Raw genomic sequence first — 21,767 nt, 5'->3', positions numbered from 1 at the left:
TTTTGAAATTACTGGTCTGGGTTAAAGATTTCTACGGCCATGTCTACACTATCCCTGTGTGAACCCCCTCACCCCAGCGACATAAGTTTTGCCAGCTTAAGTGGTGATGTGCACAGCGCTGTGTCAGTGGGAGAGCTTCTCCCATTCACATAGCCACCGCCGCTCATTGAGGTGGGGTTTTATTATGTCAACAGGGGAGCTCTCTCCCATCGGCATAGAGCAGCTCCACAAGCGATCAGTATCAGTACAGCTGTGCCTCTGTAAGCTTTCTAGTGTAGACATGGCCATAAATGTGCCATTGAATTGAATTTTTTGGTGAACCACATGTCGAGATGGAGTTTAGAGACTAATACCTGCTAAATGAAACAATGCAGACCTAGTTCTACAAGAATGATGTTTCCATTTTGCTTGGCCCAGGAGTTATCAAGGTGTAAAGCCCTATTGGAGACCTATATGTAGAACTGAACAGTAATAATTAAAACCAACTTTTTGGAGGTCTGGTACTGGTGCTTGTCTTACCATCTGAGAAGAGACATTCCTTGTGATGCTAGAGGCTAATATCAAACTGCAAAGCAGTTTCCATCTTGTTTTAATACTGGCTTGATCGTCTGAATGTTTAGTTAACAACTTAAAGATGTACAATCTATGTGTTAGTATTGCACTCCTACATGTGTCACTGAGGTCTAAATTAAGTATAACCACACAGGAAAAAGACGTGGCCACTGTTGTAGACAGCTCAGTGAGAATTTCTCTCTGATGTGCAATGGTGGTCAAAAAGCAAACAAAATGTTAGGATGTGTAAAGAATGGAGTGGATAACAGTGAAAAATATATTACCACTGTATAAATCCATGGTACACCTTCAGCTGTATTCAGTTCTGGTCACCATATCTCAAAAAGATGTAGAAGAAATTGGAGCTCAGAGAAGAGTGACAAAAATGATTATCAGGAAGGAGAGAGTTCCACATGAAGAGAGATTAACATGTTTGGAATTGTTTACTTTAGACAAAATATAGATAAGAGGGGACATGCTAGAGGTATAGAAAATGAGTGGTGTAGAGAAAGTGAATTAGGCATTCCTATTTACAATTCTCATAATATAAAATCATTCAGTGAATTGGAAAGGAAATTATTATAAGACTGATAACAGGAAATTCACTTTTTTTAAAATTAGCTTATATTCGACATGTGGAACTCTTTGCCACAAGGAAGCATAGTGTTGACAGAGATGGCTATAGGAGCCTGCTGGGGAATTAGTGCCTGTGAAAGGCTGCTAGTGGGGAGCTGAGGAGGATTCTGGGCAGGGCTGAGGAGCAGAGGCCTGCATTTTTGTGTGCACACATTTAAGATTGACGTTTTCAGCCTGCAGTAGTCACACAAATACTGAGAGTAGTTGGGGAGTGCTCAAAAACCAGAAGATAGACCAAAAATCATTATTATTTTTTAAATCTCCTGATTTTTAAAAAAGACATTTGATGAATTTGGGGATTCTGGATCATGATTTTTGAGCCATCAGGGATGGCAGCATAGGCACTGGGGATAGGAGCTGGGGCAGGAAGAGGTGGGATCGGGCGGGAAGAGGTGGGGCGGGAGTGGAGGCTTGGAGGAAGGGGTGAAGTGGGGGCAGGGTCTGGGGCAGAGTCAGCACGGGCACCCTCTGGGAACTGAGGAAGTTGGTGCCTATGGTTGGCAGTACTGAAACAGAAATGTAAAGATTTGAAATCCTGATGTTTTAAGGTAAAAACAATTTTCTTTTTGAAATGAGTACAAACAAATCCATTTCAAGTAGCATGTGGATTAAATTCTAAAACACAAGAAAGAAAAATGTAATTTGCAGTTCCAAGTTTCACATTTTCCCCCACCCCAGTGAAGAAATAATGGACATTACTAGTGGATCTGGAATTAGGATTCTTTGTTTTATGAGACTTCTGCTGTCTGACGAAATCTAGTTTTCTCAACACCCAATAAAGGGTCTTTCCTCTCTTCCCTTTACAGGATGGCAGACACCGACCTTTTTATGGAATGTGAGGAGGAGGAGCTGGAGCCATGGCAGAAAATCAGTGACGTGATTGAAGATTCTGTTGTTGAAGATTATAATTCAGTTGATAAAACTGCTACGGGTAAAAAGCTATTTTAGTATAGAGTTATGCAAGATACGGATGTTGTATAACACAGTATTTATATTTAACTAATCACTGAAGTTTCCCTTTATGTGCTGTTCAGTAAATATTTAGCTATCAAATAATAGATATATTAAAACATAAATTTTCTGAACAGTTAGAAATTCCTGATGTGTAACTGTGAACAGAGCTTTCATATGGCTCTGCAGGAGCTGACCTTCTGGTTATACTTCAGCAGACTGGACCTCCTGCTTATTAAGAGGCAGGAAATGCGGTTTAACAATGGAATTAATGTGGAATTAGAGATTTTCAAAGTTATTTGAAGGTAATAACTTTGGTTAATAGTTGTTCATCTATTGTTAAATCAACCAATGTGATTGTTTTAAAAAGTACCCAATTTATAACTTGTATAAGAATAAGATATTAAATAACATTGTGGGTATGTGTGTATATATAGTGCTTTACATTTTACAAAGTACTTTTGCAAATGTTACTGTTATGTAGTCTGCTCATTCCAACAGCTTTGAAAAGCTGACTCTCCCACTAATTTCAACAGCAGACTGCATTTCCTATGTCCTAGCCTATATTGTCAGACTGTCAAGATGGCAACCTGTTTGATTAATTACTTTTTAAAATCACTTTATTTCACTATTTTAACTGATTTTGGTCTTGATCGTGCAAGTGCATGTATGCTTAACTTTAAACACCTAAGTAGTTCTACTGACTTCAAAGCATGCATGCTTGAAGGATCTCAAGTCCGTACTGTTTATAATTAAATTTGGTGATTTAGAATATCTTTTTATTATATTGTTGTTTTTCTTTAAGAGAAATGTTAAGACTAATTTAAAGGGACTTAATAGGTAGATACAACACTTCTCATTTTTCAGTTTTGATTTAATAGTTCCAGTTATAATTACCCAATCTAGGTATTTGTATAAGAATGATGCATCATAAATATTGACTTGAGCTGTTATGAACATGTTGAACGGGGCTGGGATAAAGTAATAAATATTTAAATTGGGTAATTATCACGATAATAATTGATTTAAAATTCAAGAGTAGATGTAACATGAATAATATCAAAAAATATTTACTCACTATCCTTCTGGTTCATTCCAGTTTATTGAGCCTGGTGTGTGTTGTGAGGAGTTGTTGTTTTTTTTTAAGTCCTTTCCTAGCTGTGCATGTGGGTGGAACAGACTGGCATATTTAATAAATTAGTCGTTTGTTTGGCCATTTGAATTGCTTTTTCTTGGCCTTTTGGCTAAGATCAAGAATAGCATCAGTTTAATATCTGGTACTTTTAGGGACTATCTTGTGCTCTAGTTCAAGGGTAGTTGGCCTATTGCATCTTTAACTACTATGAACCTAGGTTCTAATCCTGTTATGCGGTGCTCTGGGGGTGTTCTTGGCAGCTAATTTTTTAACTTCTTTTGACTAGCTGCTGTTTGCATCATGTTGTTAACATGGGATATTTGGGGAAGGATTCAACACCAGGGCTTTTACAAGAAACCACAAGCTAGTAGATGCTGGGTATATTGGTAGGTGAGTAGGATAAGACAGTGCCTCCAACAGGGAGGGTGTAGTTCTGCTGCTTTTTGGTGCCATCTGCTTCTTCATGTTCTTCCAGCTGGAGCAGAGCTAGAGGGAGGTTTCTGTGGCAGACAGAGTGGCATCAGCAAGGAGAAAATAATTCAGCAGGGGATGGGGAATAATCTGTTTTAGCAAATAAGTAACAATGGTCTTGAACTGGCCAAATGCCTTTTTTACTTGTGTAGCTTGGTAGGAAATACTGGGCTTAGAAAAGAGGATACCTGAAACTACAGGTTTTACTTAGTGTAATACAATAGCAATATGCCCAAACAGCATGCTGTTATGGCATCTCTGCAAACTTTGTAGTGTCTCTGTGTTATTTTTCTAAATGTGACTATGAAATTCCTTCCTGGCAGTTTCAGTGAGTCTGCAGCCTGTTTCTGCCCCTCTGCCGATTGTTGCCCATGCATCCATAGGAGGTAATCTCTCTACAGCTACATCGGTCAGTAGCAGTGGGGCTCAAAACAGTGACAGTGCTAAGAAGACACTAGTGACGCTGTTTGCAAACAACAATGGTAAGCAGAATTGCTTTCAATATATTATGGGTGTGGGTGTTCAGGGGGGAATGTTAGGCCATAATGGTAGCTATACGCTCTTGTGCTTGTGATCCTGTGAGATTTCACAAGCTAAGTAGGAATGGTCAGGTTAGTACTTGGATAGGAGACCTCTTTTAAAAACGGTAGGTTCGTTGAGTGCTGTCCCTGTGAGTGCTCCACTTCAGATATTGGTGCACCCCGGCACTGCTAATCGGAGATTTTTGGTAGCAGTGCCTGGTCAGGATGCACGTGCGCAGTAGCTGTCTCGCGGTATTGTTGGAACTTCATCTAGCGCTTGCGCAGCCCGACCCCCTCAGTTCCTTCTCAACTGTCCTTGGCTGCAGACAGAGCTCCAACGGCAGTGTCAAAAATTTACCTAGAAAACTATTTCTAATCTTACTGTTAAGTTTAATTCCCAGTAGTTAGTTCATAGTTAGTCTTAGGTTTCCATTTAATGACTTAGACTTTCCCCATTTAAAAAAAAAAAAAAAATCTCGGAGAGCCTTCCTCTTCGTTTCTATCTCCTTGTACTATGACAAAATTGGACAATGAAAATGCCAGGCTTCCCTGGTTTTAAATGCTGCACTTTGTGTAAGGAAGCTATGCCTGTCTCTGATGGACACTCACAGTGCATCCGTTGCCCGAGGGAGACGCACATCCCTCAAAATTGCAACCATTGGAGCAACTTTACAGCCGGAGCAAGGAGGGATAGTGATCTCAGACTTAAAAGGATCCTTATGGAGAAATCCCTAACGCCATGGTCTACCTTGGAAAAACCTCATCGGGGATTCTCCAGGTGCCTCCTCACTGGACAGAGCGAGTTCCCTTTCCTCCAGAAAATCGAGGAAGAGAGAGACATCTCCAACCCATGGAGAACCTCTGAAGAGGAACCTCTGTAGCATGATCACTACCCTCGCTGCCGATGGCCAGTGGGGTGAGCACGTTTGATGCCAGCACTCAACTGACATTGAGATAGCATCCATCCAAGGGTCAAGTATGGACTGGATGAATGGACCATAAGGTGGATAGAAAGCTGACTAGATCATTGGACTCGGGGGTGGTGATCATCCATGTCATGTCTAGTGGGCAGTGGGTATCAAGCGAATGCCCAAGGGTCAGTCCAATGGGGTTTTGTTCATTATCTTCATTTATGATGATGATGGCACATATTTAGTCTGCAGAGATGGATCTAGATTGTTCTCAGTGGTAGCAGATGACAGAACAACGAGCAAGTTGCAGGGTGAAGCACTGGAATGGGTTACCTATATTCTATGATTCTATGGCTGGCTAACCCATGGATGTGTCCTCCTATGCCATTCCCAATGCACTGGGCACAATGGGACCCATGGGAGGTCTTCAGATCTCAGACCCAGGCACCACCAGCCAAGATGCAATTTGGATCTGATCAACCTCCTCTGACAACCAGCACATATTACACAACCTGTCCAGATGTTTGGCCACCGACTAAGGCCATTTTACCGAGCATGGGGCATCATCACACCATATCAGGACTCTTCTCATGAGCATCATCTATGAGAAGAAGTAAACCATCTTGTACAACTAGATGCCATGGAACATGTTCCAGTACAACAGACAGGAAGAAAGACTCAACAAATTATACATACCCACAAATTCAGAATGGTTATGAGTCTTTACCAATACCCTCACCATAGTAACAGCACACAGAATCATAGAATATCAGGGTTGGAAGGGACCTCAGGAGGTCATCTAGTCCAACCCCCTGCTCAAAGCAGGACCAGTCCCCAACTAAATCATCTCAGCCAGGGCTTTGTCAAGCCTGACCTTAAAAACCTCTAAGGAATGAGATTCTACCACCTCCCTAGGTAACCCATTCCAGTGCTTCACCACCCTCCTAGTGAAAAAGTTTTTCCTAATGTCCAACCTAAACCTCTCCCACTGCAACTTGAGACCATTGCTCGTTGTTCTGTCATCTGCTACCACTGAGAACAATCTAGATCCATCCTCTGTGGAACCCCCTTTCAGGCAGTTGAAAGCAGCTATCAAATCCCCCCTCATTCTTCTCTTCTGCAGACTAAACAATCCCAGTTCCCTCAGCCTCTCCTCATAAATTATGTGCTCCAGTCCCCTAATCATTTTTGTTGCCCTCCGCTGGACTCTCTCCAATTTATCCACATCCTTCTTGTAGCGTGGGGCCCAAAACTGGATACAGTACTCCAGATGAGGCCTCACCAATGTCGAATAGAGGGGAATGATCATGTCCCTCGATCTGCTGGCAATGCTCCTAATGATACAGCCCACAATGCCATTAGCCTTCTTGGCAACAAGGGAACACTGTTGACTCATATCCAGCTTCTCGTTCACTGTAACCCCTAGGTCCTTTTCTGCAGAACTGCTGCCCAGCCATTTGGTCCCTAGTCTATAGCAATGCATGGGATTCTTCCGTCCTAAATGCAGGACTCTGCACTTGTCCTTGTTGAACCTCATCATATTTCTTTTGGCCCAATCCTCTAATTTGTCTAGGTCCCGCTGTATCCTATCCCTACCCTCCAGCGTATCAACCACTCCTCCCAGTTTAGTGTCATCTGCAAACTTGCTAAGGGTGCAGTCCACACCATCCTCCAGATCGTTAATGAAGATATTGAACAAAACCGGCCCCAGCACCGACCCTTGGGGCACTCCACTTGATACCGGCTGCCAACTAGACATGGAACCATTGATCGCTACCCGTTGAGCCCGACCATCTAGCCTGTTTTCTATCCACCTTACCGTCCATTCATCCAGCCCATACTTCTTTAACTTGCTGGCAAGAATACTGTAAACAGGGAATTATGAAATTCCCATACTTGGACGATTGTCTATTGAAGGGTCGCGTTCGAGCAGAAGCAATACACTTCACATAGAAGAGTATGACACTTTTCCATACCCTACAGTTACAAATAAATGATAAGAAATCTACTTTAGTTCTGGTTCAGCAACTAGAATTCATCGGCGCTTACCTAGACTCGATAGAAGCCAAAGCTTCATTACCATTGACCAGATTCTTCACAATGACCACTCTCATATCCGTAGTCACAAACAGTCCAAGGGTCTCTGCACGCACCTGCCTAGAACTGTTAGGACACATGGCGGCTCTGTCTTTGTGATCAAGCACAAATGACTACACATGCACGATCTCTAGGGATGACTGAGCACAATCTAAACAGACTTCTATCACTACCACCAAAAGTCATACAATCACTACAGTGGTGCATAAACCCATGCAATGTGTGCGCAGGTGTCCTGTTTCACCAAGACCCAGCACCCATCCAGATGCCTCACTGATCGGATGGGGTGTACACTTGAATCAACACACAATCCAAGGGAAATGGTCTCCTGTGGAGTTGTTATTACACATCCATCTACTCAAACTACAAGCAGTTCGAAACGCATACCAACATTTCCTACCAATGATAAGAAACAAATCACTAGGAATAATGACAGACAACATAGCCTGTATGTTCTACAAAACAAGCAGGGAGGAACTCGATCTCATTCCCTGTGCACAGAAGCCATAAAATTATGGAACCGGTGCATTATCCACAACATTACCATTACTGCGTCGTACCTTCCCGGGCCAACAGAACACAATGGCAGACACATTGAGCAGACAGTTTTCCCAAGAACACGAATGGGAACTGAACAATGACATCGCACAACACATATTCCGCATGTGGGGGTCATCGCACATCAGTCTGTTCACAACATCACGAAACTGCAAATGTCCATGGTTTTGCTCATGAGCAGGACTAGGACCACAATCCTAGGAGATGCCTTTGTCATCCGATGGAACGCGCCCCTCCTGTACGCATTCCCACTGGTACCGTTATTATCCAGAGTGATACACAAGATATGGACCAACAGATCCAGGATCGTACTGATAGCTCTGACATAGCCCAGACAGACATGGTTTCCATACTTGAACCGCAATTTGCACCCCATGCACCCTGTACACCCTTCTTCTCCATCGGGATCTTCTCTCTCAGGATGAGGGTCAAGTTCTTCACCCGAATCTAGGAAAATTCCACCTGAAAGCATGGTTCCTCTATCGTTCCATCACGACAAACTAACCTGTTCAGAAGAGGTTGAAAAGTTGTTGCTAAACAGCAGGAAACTTACCATGCCTACCACTTACCTCCATAAATGGAAAAGATTCTCCTCATGGTGTCACGACAGCCACATATCAGCACTGATACATTTGATTTTGGAGCACATGTTGCATTTGAAACACTTGGGGTTATCTATTAGTTCACTTAGGATATACCTCGCAGCCAGAGCTGCTTTCTGCCACAAGATAGATGGTTTTTCAGCCTTCGTGCACCCCATTATGAAACGCTTTCTTGCAGGCATTTAGAACATGTACCCTGAAGTTTGCAGCCCTACATCAGCATGGGACCTAAATCTAGTCCTCCAAGGCCTTACCAGAGCCCCTTTTGAACCACTTGCTACCTGTTCTTTACTACATTTATCAATGAAGGTAGCGTTCCTGGTCGTGATCACCTCAGCACGTAGAGTGGGTGAAATTGGGGCCCTCATGGCCCATCCTCCTTATACCATATTATTTAAAGACACAGTGACTATGGGACCACACCCTAAATTTATCATTCCATCTCAATCAACCTATCCTTCTACCTGCGTTTTACTCTAAACCAGATAGGTCTACACAGGAATCTATTCTTCACACTCTAGATGTTTGAAGAGCACTAGCATTTTACCTAGATAGAATGAAACCTTTCTATAAGTCACCAAGAACAATCAAAGAGCACAGCCATTTTGAAACAGACTATCAAAATGGATTTTGAATTGCATCCATTTATGTTACCAACAACAAAATATAGAACCCCTGACAGGGATTAGAGTCCATTCAACTAGATCGATTTCTGCCTGGACCGCATTCTTACATAATGTTCTAGTCAGAGAAATATGCCAAACTACCCCTTGAGCCTTCCGTACACACATTCACAAACCACTACATAATAACTCAGAGTTCAGAGGCCAATACAATACTTGGCCTTATGGTACTAACCTCAGCTGTACAGCCTACTCCTTCCATAATGGGGTACTGCTCTGCAGTCACCTGAAGCGGAGCACCCACAGGGACAGCACTTGGAGAAGGGAAGGTTACTCGCCTTGTGCAGTAACTGAGGTTCTTTGAGATGTATGTCCCTGTGGGTGCTCCACTATCCGCCCTCCTCCCCTCTACTTTAGAGTTCGCAGAAAAGACTCTGTGGTAGAGAAGGAGCTGAGGGGGTCGGGCTACGCGAGCGCTAGATGAAGCGTCAGCGGTACTGCGGGGCAACTACTGCGCACGCGCGTCACAACTGGGCACTGCTACCGAAAATCTCTGATCAGTGGTGCCGGGGTGCACCGACACCTGAAGTGGAGCACCCACAGGGGGACACATCTCGGAGAACCTCAGTTACTGCGCAAGGTGAGTAACCTCTTCTGCTGGAAGTGGAGTAGATGCTTCTCTTTTCTCTAATTCAATGCTGAATCCAGTGCCCCAGCATGTTAGGGGAAATTGCTGTTGCCAGTTTTATAGTCTTTCAGATGTGGTATAAAACAAAGGACTTGACCACTTGTGGTCACTAAAGAACCAGTGTTGCATTTTGGAAGAGTAGAGATATTAAACTGGTGCATTGGCCATCTTTAAATTTGAATAATATTATTTCCTTGAACCTTTCCTCCTGTCTGAATTGGATAATGGTATTCTTCACTTCCTATCGTAAAATTGTCATTCAGTGTGCTGTTAAGCAGCTGCTGTGTTTAATTGCAGAGGTGGCTAAAGCGATTTCTCTGTCTACTTTGTATTTCAATGAATTACGTTAATAAAGAGTGTTAGGATCCTTTGGGATTAAAGGGGCTATATAAATGTAAGATGATTATTATTCAGTGTCCAATAAATCTACTTAATAATCAGATACCAATTTTTTAATAGAAAAATTGATCATATGTGCAGGTAATAGGACAGGTGCTATACCTTATTTGAAGTAGTAATTTGTTTATTGAAAAAGTATTAAAAATATTTAATAGTTTTAATGATAAAGGTTGATTAGGGAGGTGCCTTAAATCAATCACAAAAAATTAATACAAATCCTTGTGGTATTGGCATGCTAATTAGATTAACACTAATAAACTAAAGCTTAAGGGTTACTGATTGATAATATTCAATATTTTAAAAGTCTGTTAGAAATACGCATTAATCAGTAAAACTGAGTTTGCTAGATGAGTATCCAAAATTTGTACTTTTAACTTAGGGGGTGGTCACTATCTAAATGATCCACAGAAATTGAAGTAGAATAGTTTTTTGTCACATCGGAAATTATTATAATTCTATGATAGTCCTGCCAAACTCTGACACACCCTCTTATTTTGTCCACTTTTTTTGTTGTTGTTGGCTGTTTAAGAGTCTTGGAAAACTGCTGCCATGATACTCTAATTCAAAGCTCCACTGTCTCATCTGAAAACGAAACCAGACTGTTCTCTCTTCCTTTCTCAGTCCCTGCTGAGAGACTGCTGCGTTGAGTCTGAATGTGTCAAGCAAACCCTTTGGGCATCTAGAACATTGGAGGCTTAGCAAGATTACTAACATAATGCTGCAGGCTAGTTAGAAAATTTCAGTATGTGTTCTGTAAATCACAGAAGTATATAAAATTGTCTTCCTAATGAATTAGATGCTTGGAGTACTGTTCATGCCCTGGCCATTAACAGCTGGTATTACGTTTCTACATATCTGTCTCTCCAACAGTTATATTAAAAGGAAGAGGTGTGGTCTCAATTAACGAAGACCTTTTTTTTTTTTTTGGTCTGGCTTACAGAAATGCATTAGCAATTGGCACTGTGCAAATGTCACAGCCTTCTGTTTCTTTTAATCTTTAAGGAAGAGATTAAAAACTTCAGTCACATAGACTGAGCCAAGCCAAATGAGGGTCCCGAGCATTCTTCACAGCTATTTTTCTTTTGTGTGTATGTGTTGTAGACTGTCTTTCAGTCATAGGCTACCTGACATAGAAATGAATGAAGAATTATAGTGTGCAGCATTGCACGTGTTGCCAAAACTCTGTTCAATTCTGGATGGCAATGGCACAGGAGCATAGGAGCTGCATCTAAATACTTTGCCTACTTCTCAGCTCATGGTGGAGTACTGTATGTTGGGACCTATGGTCGCCACAGGATGCTCTAAAGAGGAGTGAGTCTGAGGGCTCATACAATTTCTTGGTCAACATTTGGCCTAAAAAGTAACACTGTGGCCACTACAGAATTCTGATGCAAAGTTTTTTAACTAAAGAGGTGTGTGTAAGAGGGAAATACTCTGGAGAAGCAGAGGGGGAAGCTTAACAATGACCACACGGTACTGAGGCAGAATAACATCCCAAATGCATGGAATGTATGACTGTCAGATGTACTGATATAATAGTATATGAGACTACTGTCTATAGATCATTGTGCTGGAGTGCGAGTTTGATGAAGTTGGGATATATGTTGCTTTTTGGTATCTGTTGGAGATGGAAGTGAAAGTCTTGTGGAGTGTTGGAGTGCATTATCGAGTGCTGTAGGCAATATGAAAGTGGAAAGGAATGCACAAGTCTTAACTTCTTATTTCCATTCTTTTAAGATTTTAGGTGGATGGAATATGTGGTCAACCTTAACTGCTAGTAAACGTAGTTTTGTGGTAGTGGTGGTTTTTTTTTTTTTTTAATTGTTGCTAATAGCAGTTTACGTTTGTGAAATGCTTTGCAATCCCTTGAGATGAATGGAGCTGTAGAAACATGACTATTTTCTATATCTCTCTAGAGCCCATTAGTTTACATACATTAGGCTACATTCTTCTTTTGGTTGCTGTCATACTTCTCCATTAATATCAGTTGGATTACTAGTACAACAGAGAAGAACTCAGGCAATTAACTTTTAAGACCAATATGAATAAAATTCTTTGGCTGTGAATGTGGACTTTTCTTTCTGGAGCAGTAGTGTTATTTGAGCTGATGCCATCTCTTACTATGTGACTTTGGCTTACAGGGGAATCCCTTTAGGCTTGCTGCCAGCAGGGACTGAAATGGCAAAGTGCCAGAGGGGCATCTGTCACCTCTACAATCCCTGCAATATCTACTGGCCCAGTAATTGTGAGGGTCAAATCCTGTTTTAAACTGCAGACTACATTGAAGGCTCAAGAAACGAGCCATGTCTTGAGCCATCCCAGCTTTTAGCAGTTAGTTTTTTACATTCCTAGGTTGTCTTGTTGCATTTTGCTTTACACTCATTAAAAATAATTCCAAATTAGAGTTGCAAAAGTCCATTAAATCTCATCCATCTTCTCCTAGCTACTACATTATTGTTTCTTAATCAATGCTGCATGCAGGCTAGCAGATCTAAAATTTAAATTCTCTTAAACAAGATCCACCATGCTGATTAAAAAGTCAGCTTCTGGACCTGTGACCCTACAGTAACAAACCCTGTGCAGGAATTCCCTTATGGGCATGTTGTCCTTTTCAGTATTAAAATGTACAAGACTCTAAGGCCATGTATACAGTACCACTTTTGTCGACAAATCTCATGTCGCTCAGTTGTGTGTGTGGTGAGGGAACTCTGAGCGACATAAGTTTTGCAGGCATAAGTGATAGTGTGCACAGTGCTTTGTCAGCGAGGGAGCTCTCTCCCATCAGTCTAGAGCAGCTACACGAGCGATCTTACAGCGTAAGCTCACTGGCGTAGACATGGCCTAACTCTACTTCAGAAGAAGGGGAGTAGAAGGACATAGTGGAGTGAACGGCGGTACCTTTGTGTGTCTATGAATCAAATAACAGAATTGCAGAAGTTAGAAGATGGCTACTGGAGCCTGCAAAAAATATCCAACCTGGCTACATTCAGAAGAGCTGACCGGGACTACCATGTTCCTGATCAGGGATTCAAGTATTTTTATTTTCATCCAGCATTGGGTTCTCTTGTAGGGGCAGCAGTTCAGGAGAGATCAAAACAGCAGGGACTTCCTAGGTCCACACTGAGAAAGAAGGATAAGAAAATGGGGCCATCTTTAACTGCATGGTATATTTGTCAGCTATCCTCTGGATGAGGGTGACTATCAGGCCCTCAGCCCTCATCTCGAAATACAGACGAGTCTCATCTTACGCGGGGGTTCCGTTCTGCGGTTAGCACATAAAGCGAAAACCGTGTATAGTCAAAATTACATTGAGTTGAATGGCGGGCGGAATCGCCCGCACTGCAGGTACAGTATTAAAGTTGTTTTTCTCTCTCTTTTTTTGTTTTTGCCGACCGCGTAAAGCTGAAATTGCGCCTGTTAAATGTGCGTAAGATGCGACAGACCTGTATGTTTTGTTTTGTTTTGTTTTTTTTTAAACTGGGATAAGTTGTCTTAGTTTATAAACAAGTTTCTCAAAGAACCCCAGGAGAACATGAAGTCTGTCATGGCAGAGGGACAGCTGACTGCCCACACTTCCCTACAGGTTGAGCTGTACATGTTTAACACTATACAGCATTCACAATGGCTGCTGCAGTAGCCATGAGGAGGTAATAGTATCAGTCTTTGGGGATTCCCAGGGAGGTCCAAGCAACAATTGAGGATCTCCCCTTTGAGGGTAACAAACTTTTCAACACTGGAATGGATGAGGCCCTCTACTACTTGAAGGATTCAAGGGTGACTACACTCTTCAGGCGTCTATATCTCGACTCCAAGGAGGAAGCAGTCACTTCAAGAGCCATCCTTCATACAGCATTCCTTTACCTAATATTACAGTTGGCCACGGAGTACCTTGGAGCCACTGAAGAGGAGACAAATACTATCGCAAATGGTCCTCTGCTGCCCCATAGACTGGGGTTTCCACAAGGCAGCAGGTTTTGATGCCCATTGTGAGAACGGATAGTATAGCCTGATGTTCTTTTTATGTTCAAGTGGAAGCAGCAAAGAATCCTGTGGCACCTTATAGACTAACAGATGTTTTGCAGCATGAGCTTTCGTGGGTGAATACCCACTTCTTCGGATGCAAGCAGTGGAAATTTCCAGAGGCAGGTGTGTATATATAAGCAAGCAAGAAGCAAGCTAGAGATAACGAGGTTAGATCAATCAGGGAGGATGGGGCCCTGTTCCAGCAGCTGAGGTGTGAAAACCAAGGGAGGAGACACTGGTTCTGTAATTGGCAAGCCATTCACAGTCTTTGTTTAGTCCTAAACTGATGGTGTTAAATTTGCAGATGAACTGGAGCTCAGTAGTTTCTCTTTGGAGCCTGGTCCTAAAGTTTTTTTGCTGTAGGATGGCCACCTTAAAATCTGCTATTGTGTGGCCAGGGAGGTTGAAGTGTTCTCCTACAGGTTTTTGTATATTGCCATTCCTAATGTCTGATTTGTGTCCATTTATCCTTTTCCTTAGAGACTGTCCAGTTTGGCCGATGTACATAGTAGAGGGGCATTGCTGGCATATGATGGCATATATTACATTGGTGGACGTGCAGGTGAATGAACCGGTGATGGTGAGGCTGATCTGGTTAGGTCCTGTGATGGTGTTGCTGGTGTAGATATGTGGGCAGAGTTGGCATCGAGGTTTGTTGCATGGGTTGGTTCCTGAGCTAGAGTTACTATGGTGCGGTGTGTAGTTGCTGGTGAGAATATGCTTCAGGTTGGCAGGTTGTCTGTGGGCGAGGACTGGCCTGCCACCCAAGGCCTGTGAAAGTGTGGGATCATTGTCCAGGATGGGTTGTAGATCCCTGATGATGCGTTGGGGACTGTATGTGATGGCCAGTGGAGTCCTGTTGGTTTCTTTCTTGGGCTTGCAGTAGGAGGCTTCTGGGTACACATCTGGCTCTGTTGATCTGTTTCCTTATTTCCTCGTGTGGGTACTGTAGTCTTGAGAATGCTTGGTGGAGATTTTCTAAGTGTTGGTCTCTGTCTGCGGGGTTAGAGCAGATACGGCTGTACCTCAGTGCTTGGCTATAGACAATGGATCTTGTGGTGTGCCCGGGATGGAAGCTGGAGGCATGAAGGTAGGCATAGCGGTCGGTAGGTTTTCGGTATAGGGTGGTGTTAATGTGACCACCACTTATTTGCACCGTGGTGTCTAGGAAGTGGACCTCCCGTGTAGATAGGTCCAGGCTGAGGTTGATGGAGGGGTGGAAGCTGTTGAAATCATGGTGGAATTTTTCCAGAGTCTCCTTCCCATGGGTCCAGATGATGAAGATGTCATCAATGTAGCGTAGGTAGAGAAGGGGCGTGAGTGGACGGGAGCTGAGGAAGCGTTGTTCCAGGTCGGCCATAAAAATATTGGCATATTGTGGGGCCATGCGGGTGCCCATAGCGGTGCCACTGATCTGGAGATATATATTGTCATTAAATTTCTGATACTTTTTATGTTCAAGGGCATTCACCAAGGTTGTGACAGCTTATGTGAGGAGACAGGGAATCATGGTCTAGCCTTACTTCAACAGGCACACTGCTAGCTGGGCAGAGAAACACGGCCGGATTCTGGTTAACCTCTGGTGCGAGGCGAGCAAGACATTTGACTTCAGCAAGAGCATGAGAAATGATCATACCTACAAAACTATATCCAAGTGGCAGACAACAGACAAAAATCCACACTGATTTGGAGCATAGAATTTATAGGAGCACTGTTAGGCTCCAGATCAGCAAGAGATTACCGTCAAGTGAGATTCCAAACAAAATTTAGGTGAAACTCACACAAGTGAGAACATGTCTCAGACTTCCAGAACACACAGCCTCATGTACTTACATTGTACAGCATACTAGACTTCACCTACGCTCCGCCTGAGATGGTCTGGGACATCACCATTCAAATCCCATACCTGGACACAGTTTCCTTACATCTGTCAGCTTGGATGCTGGCTAGATGACATCCACCAAAAGAAGCTGTTTAGCTGTGGTTCAGAACATTCTTCTACAAAGCAGGAAATATTTAGCTAGATTTAATTGCAAAGCTAAATGGAAGAGGTTTTCTGTTTGGGCGTCACCACCAGCTTTCTCCCTTAAAATCACCAATACTGGACCTTTGTAACCTTGAAACAATCTGGGCTTTCCATCAGCTCCATAAGGCTCCATCAAGTAGTAATATCTGAACATCACCTTCCTATCTAGGGGTCACAGGTTATTTTCCCACCCTTAGTGGCAAGATTTCTGAAGGGCCTTATACATGGCTTTTCCTCCATTTTGGGCGCCCCACACTCCTGGGACTTCAGTACAATACACCCTCGCTATAACGAACCCATCAGGATCCAAGCCATTTGTTTGTTATAGCCAGTGGTTCATTATAGTGAAAGAGCCCTGCTGCCCCGGCGGGGAAACAAGAGGAGAGGAGGCCACTGACAGTTCTTCCAGCCTTGTGGCTGTGGCAGGGCTGGAGGAGCTGTCAGCTTCCACTGCAGCTGTGGAGCTCGAAGTGGGATTCAGGGACCAGGTTCTTTATAGCCAAAGGTTCATTATTATGAAGGGCATTGTAGTGAGGATGTACTGTATAGTATTAGCAGGGTTGATGATCCCCATTTTGAGCTTGTAGCAACTATACCACTTGTCAATGAAGACTGTATTTTGATAGCCATTACATCAGCTCAAAGGGTAGAGGCAACTCAGGTCTTCATGACTGGTCCTCCTTATATGGTGTTTCATAAGGACATTTCCACTCTTAGACCTCACCCAAGTTTCTGCCCAAGGTTGTCTCTCAGTTCCATGAAAACCAATCCATTCACCTCCCAGTTTTCTTTCCCAACCCTCATTCAGCCCAAGGGGAAGTTAAACTTCACACACTTAATGTAGTATGGGCACTGTCTTTTTACTTAGAACTAAATCATCCAGCTCACACCCAAACTATTTGTGGCCTTTGCTGATAGAAATAAAGGACAACTTGTATCCTCTCAGATGTTACCTAAGTATGTTTGCAATTGCCTAAGGATATGTTGAGAGTTGGAATGAGCTCTCACCTTGCTATTAGAGCTCAGGCAACCTCTGCTGCCTGTTTGAGGAATGTCTCAATATCTGAAATTTGTAGGGCAGCTACATGGTGTTCAATCCACACACTTACAAGACACTGTTCCTTAGTAGAAGCTTCCAGATCAGATGCTGATTTAGTAGGGCTGTTCTGCAGTCATTTATTTAAGTAGCACTCCTACTATGCACCTCCAAGCAATGGGACAACTACACTGCTTTTTAGTCAGAATAAAATCTGTCAGGGCAATCACTTGAAGAAAGAACGATTATTTCCCCTATATTAACTGGGTTCTTCGAGAGGTGTTGACCACACAGATTACACAACCTACCCTCCTTGCCCACTTCTACTAATTCCTACTTCTATGGGATTCTCTATTGGTGAAAAAACTGAGGGGTGATTGGGTTCACTCTGCCCTTTATGTGCTTGGGAGTGTGGGAGGTGCAAGGGCAACTGGAGCACAGGCATAGCCCCAACTAACACTGCTGACCAAAATAATCCTATCTTGCATGGATAGGGTGTGCCCACTAAAAGCAAAATCTTTGTGGACAAAGCTTCTCGAAAAACCACAGTTACTGCAGGGTATGTAACATTCTATTCTAGTTGGATTTTGGCCAAGATACTACTGTTAACTCTTCTTGTTGTACAAATGTTGCCATGGGATCTTTAATGACCATGATTGTTCAGGACCTTGGTTTTATAACTCTTCTGAAAGATAACATATCCTCGAGCCCAGACCTGCTAATCTTAGTTCAGTACTGATTTAAAGAATAACACTTCTTACTGAATTGCCAACGGTACTATATGAAATACTCATTAAAAAGAGATCCCAGCAAAATTCCTTTGTTTTGGGTTGGCAACTTCTTACCTATACAATCTTATTTTGGCATTTTGATACAGTCTCTAATTACATGATCACACTGTTTTTTCTGCAGGACCCCTGCCTCAATCAGTGCACAGGAACAATGCTGCTGACCGAATGGGTAGCTATGCAATACTTCTTTTTATCATCATTTAATGTCTGACCCCATGCCTTTTTTACTGCACACAAATTTAAATCCTGAATACAGTATTATACATTTCCTGATGGGCTTTTCTTTGAAATGCGTCACTGTGGTATCTAAGTGGTTCATAAACATTAGTGAATGAATTTCATCTTTGCAATATCCCTGTCAGGTAAGATGGTATTATCTCCCATTTTACAGATGAGGATGTGAGACAGATTGAAGCCAAAATCATCAAATGCCCCACTCATTTTGGGAGCCCAACCTGAGATGCCACAGGCTTGATTTTTATTCAGAGTACTTAGTGTTTTTATAGCACTGTATATGTTCAAAGCACAGCTCCATTGACTTCAGTTGCAGTTGTGAGCTCTTAGCACGTCTTCAGATCAGGTCTCAGGTGTTCTAAAGTGGGAACCCAGAAAATGAGGAAGATCCAGTGGGCACTTGTGAGAAGTTTTTGGATTAAGTGACTTACCCAGTATCAGACAGGAACTAAGTGGGAGAGGCAGGATAGACTCCTGTTCTCTAGGGTTACATTCAACTGCCATAAGGACAAAACCCCTTTTCTCCTCTTTCAGTCCTTTGTTTCATTCACTACACACCTTCCAACCTCTGCAACAAATGAGGCTGGTTCATACAGATGACACGGCCTCATTTGTTACACAACCTTGATTCATTCCCAGAGCACCTTTTAGTCTGTGCACTGAATGAGGCAGATATTCTGTGGAAAATATATTATGTGATCATGTAATTAAAGTCTGTATCATAATGTATATGCACAAGGGGAGTGAATTAAAGTTGCCTGTGCAACCTTAATTGGGCATTATCTAACTTTTACATGCTGGACTTTGCAACCACAATGTTCTTTTGACATAACTTATTTTTTTTAATTTATTTATTTAACTTCCTAATCTTAAACCAAAACACGTAAACTGCAAAAACAGAAATTTCATCACATGGAGTTCTGTTGACCCCCCCACATGGGTAATCAGCAAGACTGGCACCTTTAGGTCCACAGCATAGACTTCAGTTAACAAGACTTATTTCCCCCAGGTGACTAGCCCACAGAGAGGAAAATGAGATGCACATTTTGGCAGTGAGTTTCACTGCTATTTAGTGGCAAGAGAGGTATGCTAGGACTCAAGACTCCTGAGTTCTATTGCAGGGTCTGTAGCAGAGTATGTTTCAGTGGTTAAAGACCTTTTTGCCCTATTTTCCCCTTTCCTAGTATGTCTCTGTCCTCAACCCCTTTCTTTTGTGCAGTCAGGTTGTTTCCTCCTATTCCTTCTCCATCCTTTGTGCTGCCTGGGTGCCAACTGAAGAAGCATTGAGCACACAGGAGAAACTATCTCCCTGTTCTCAGTTCTGGTGCCACAGCAGCCCTCTGGGTACCAGGAGGGGCAGTTGCAGGGACAGACCTGCTAAGTCCCTGCGTTCCCTGCAGCCCTAAGACTGAGCATGCTTAGTTGTACTCTGAGAATGGTGCATGGTCACTGTGGTTGACATAAAGGAGCTGTATGGGGATGGTGCAGACAGAATCTTTGGAGAATAATGGAGTCAGTGCCTAACAAACCTCTGTTGAGCATGTGCAAATGAAGGTTTTCAGATGCTGATAGCCAAATTCGCTTGTTTTTTCATGGGAATGGCAAAAGACACATCCTCAACACCAGAGGATCCTTCTGGCAAATATAAAGTTCCTGCTACATAGCCAATAGGTGCTAGAACTTCTCAACAAAACACTGTAAGAATTTTTCTAACATGAGTAGAACAACATATTTTCTTTTTATCTCACTCTCTGAAATGGTGAACCATTTTATGCTGAAAGTTTCCTAAGAAAATTCAGCTTGAGGCAAACACCTGTCATGGAAAAATTTAGCCTGGACAGTCAAAATCTTGCAAAATTAACTGCAACTGAAAATGCCGTTTTATAAGGGAAAGTGTTAGGCAACTATAACGATAGTAGCAAAACCAGCACTGCATGTAATAGTAACAGGCAATGGTATTCCCTCAAGGAGACCCGGTAGGTGCATAATAACTCTTTGAGACCAAAGGGATTGTGATGGAATATTTCACATACCATGTAATATTAGGATATTGAATTCAAAGGACACAAGATACTGTCTTTTTCACAGACTTAAGCCCAGCATGTAGGCTAGGCAAAAAAGAGTTACCATTCTTTAATTAAAAAAAAAAAGTTTCTGAACTGAAGGGGCAAAAGCCTTACAGTATTTTAGGATATTCTCAGGACTGTAGGGGTAGGCAACCTATGGCACGCACACGAGCTGATTTTCAGTGGCACTCACACTGCCCAGGTCCTGGCCACCAGTCCAGGGGGGCTCTGCATTTTAATTTAATTTTAAATCAAGTTTCTTAAACATTTTAAAAACCTTATTTACTTAACTAAACTATTGTTGTATGTTATATATTAGACTTATAGAAAGAGACCTTCTAAAAATGTTAAAATTTGTTATTTGCACGCAAAACCTTAAATTAGAGTGAATAAATGAAGACTCAGCACACCACTTCTGAACGGTTGCTGACCCCTGCTCTAGTGTGATCCAAACATGCTCAATAATTTTTCTGTATATTAAGGCTGAAAGTGAGATTGTGTATGGTGTCTCTTGGATGTGCAGCACATACAAGCACTGTCCAGGAGCAGGAAGAGGCTTTAAGGTCACTTTTGTGCCCTCCCAGTACTGGGTTGTTCTAAGGGGCAGTGCAGCCCTCAGCATGATTGTGGCTGCCATCTCTGACTGCCCAGAATTTCTATGATGCTGTGCACTGTGGTTCTTCTCCTGGCGCACCCCTTACACTGGGCTTGTGAGAGGTCCTGTGACAGTTTACCTGACCCTGAAGTAGTACCTGCGTGCCAAGGGAATTCTCTTCTTGTTAGCTCGGAGACTTTTCTAGTCTCATTACGCTGCCAGATCAATGTTCAACAGCTATGCTGGGGGGCAGGAGAAATCCATCTTTGAAATTTTTTATTAGAACTACCTGTGGGATTTGGATGCCCTGTTCCCTGGACAGCTTTGAAAATCTCAGATGTGCAGACTAGTAAAATGATGATGCATGGGAGAGGTGGGTCTTTTGGATAGTATATTTTAAAATGTGTTCAGTGTAACTAATTCAAATTGTGGAGGCTAAAACTAGTCACTGAGGAATCTGTGTGAAAAATTTAAGGTGTGTAAAATAAGCAGATCTTATTTGACAGCTACTTCTGTTTTTCTTCTTCCAGCTGGCAACCCTCTTGTTCAGCAGGGTGGACAGCCACTAATCCTTACCCAGAACCCAACCTCGGGGCTAGGCACAATGGTAACACAGCCAGTGTTACGACCTGTTCAGGTGATGCAGAATGCCAACCATGTTACTAATTCACCAGTGAGCAGCCAACCTATCTTCATTACAACACAGGTGAGTTTTCTGTTACCAAGTACTTAAGTATTTTTAAATATTTTGAAGCACTCTACATAACTGTACTTAAGTATTTTTATGTATTCTGTACTTAGTGCTTGTATTTAAGTACTGTTGAAAGTACCCAAATCATAAGTAACTTAAAA

At 42.5% G+C, this 21,767-nt stretch overlaps 1 protein-coding gene across 10 annotated transcripts in view; it reads left to right on the top strand.

Moving 5' to 3' along the window:
• POGZ (pogo transposable element derived with ZNF domain) overlaps window positions 1–21,767 on the top strand; it is a 65,106-nt gene that overhangs the window by 14,272 nt on the left and 29,067 nt on the right. For 7 of the 10 annotated variants that reach the window (XM_039512295.1, XM_039512291.1, XM_039512290.1 and 4 more), the window contains exons 2-5: window positions 1,995–2,119; window positions 4,069–4,227; window positions 18,142–18,189; window positions 21,446–21,621. In XM_039512295.1, the coding sequence (XP_039368229.1) occupies window positions 1,996–2,119; window positions 4,069–4,227; window positions 18,142–18,189; window positions 21,446–21,621 (507 nt within the window). In that variant the 5' untranslated portion in view covers window position 1,995. The remainder of the gene's footprint in view (window positions 1–1,994; window positions 2,120–4,068; window positions 4,228–18,141; window positions 18,190–21,445; window positions 21,622–21,767) is intronic. The other 3 variants (XM_039512296.1, XM_039512294.1, XM_039512292.1) reach the window with 1 other exon arrangement.

This window comes from Mauremys reevesii, linkage group 24, assembly GCF_016161935.1.
Source record: "Mauremys reevesii isolate NIE-2019 linkage group 24, ASM1616193v1, whole genome shotgun sequence".
Classification (NCBI taxonomy): Eukaryota; Metazoa; Chordata; order Testudines; family Geoemydidae; genus Mauremys; species Mauremys reevesii.
This window is presented reverse-complemented; position numbering and strand designations above follow the sequence as displayed.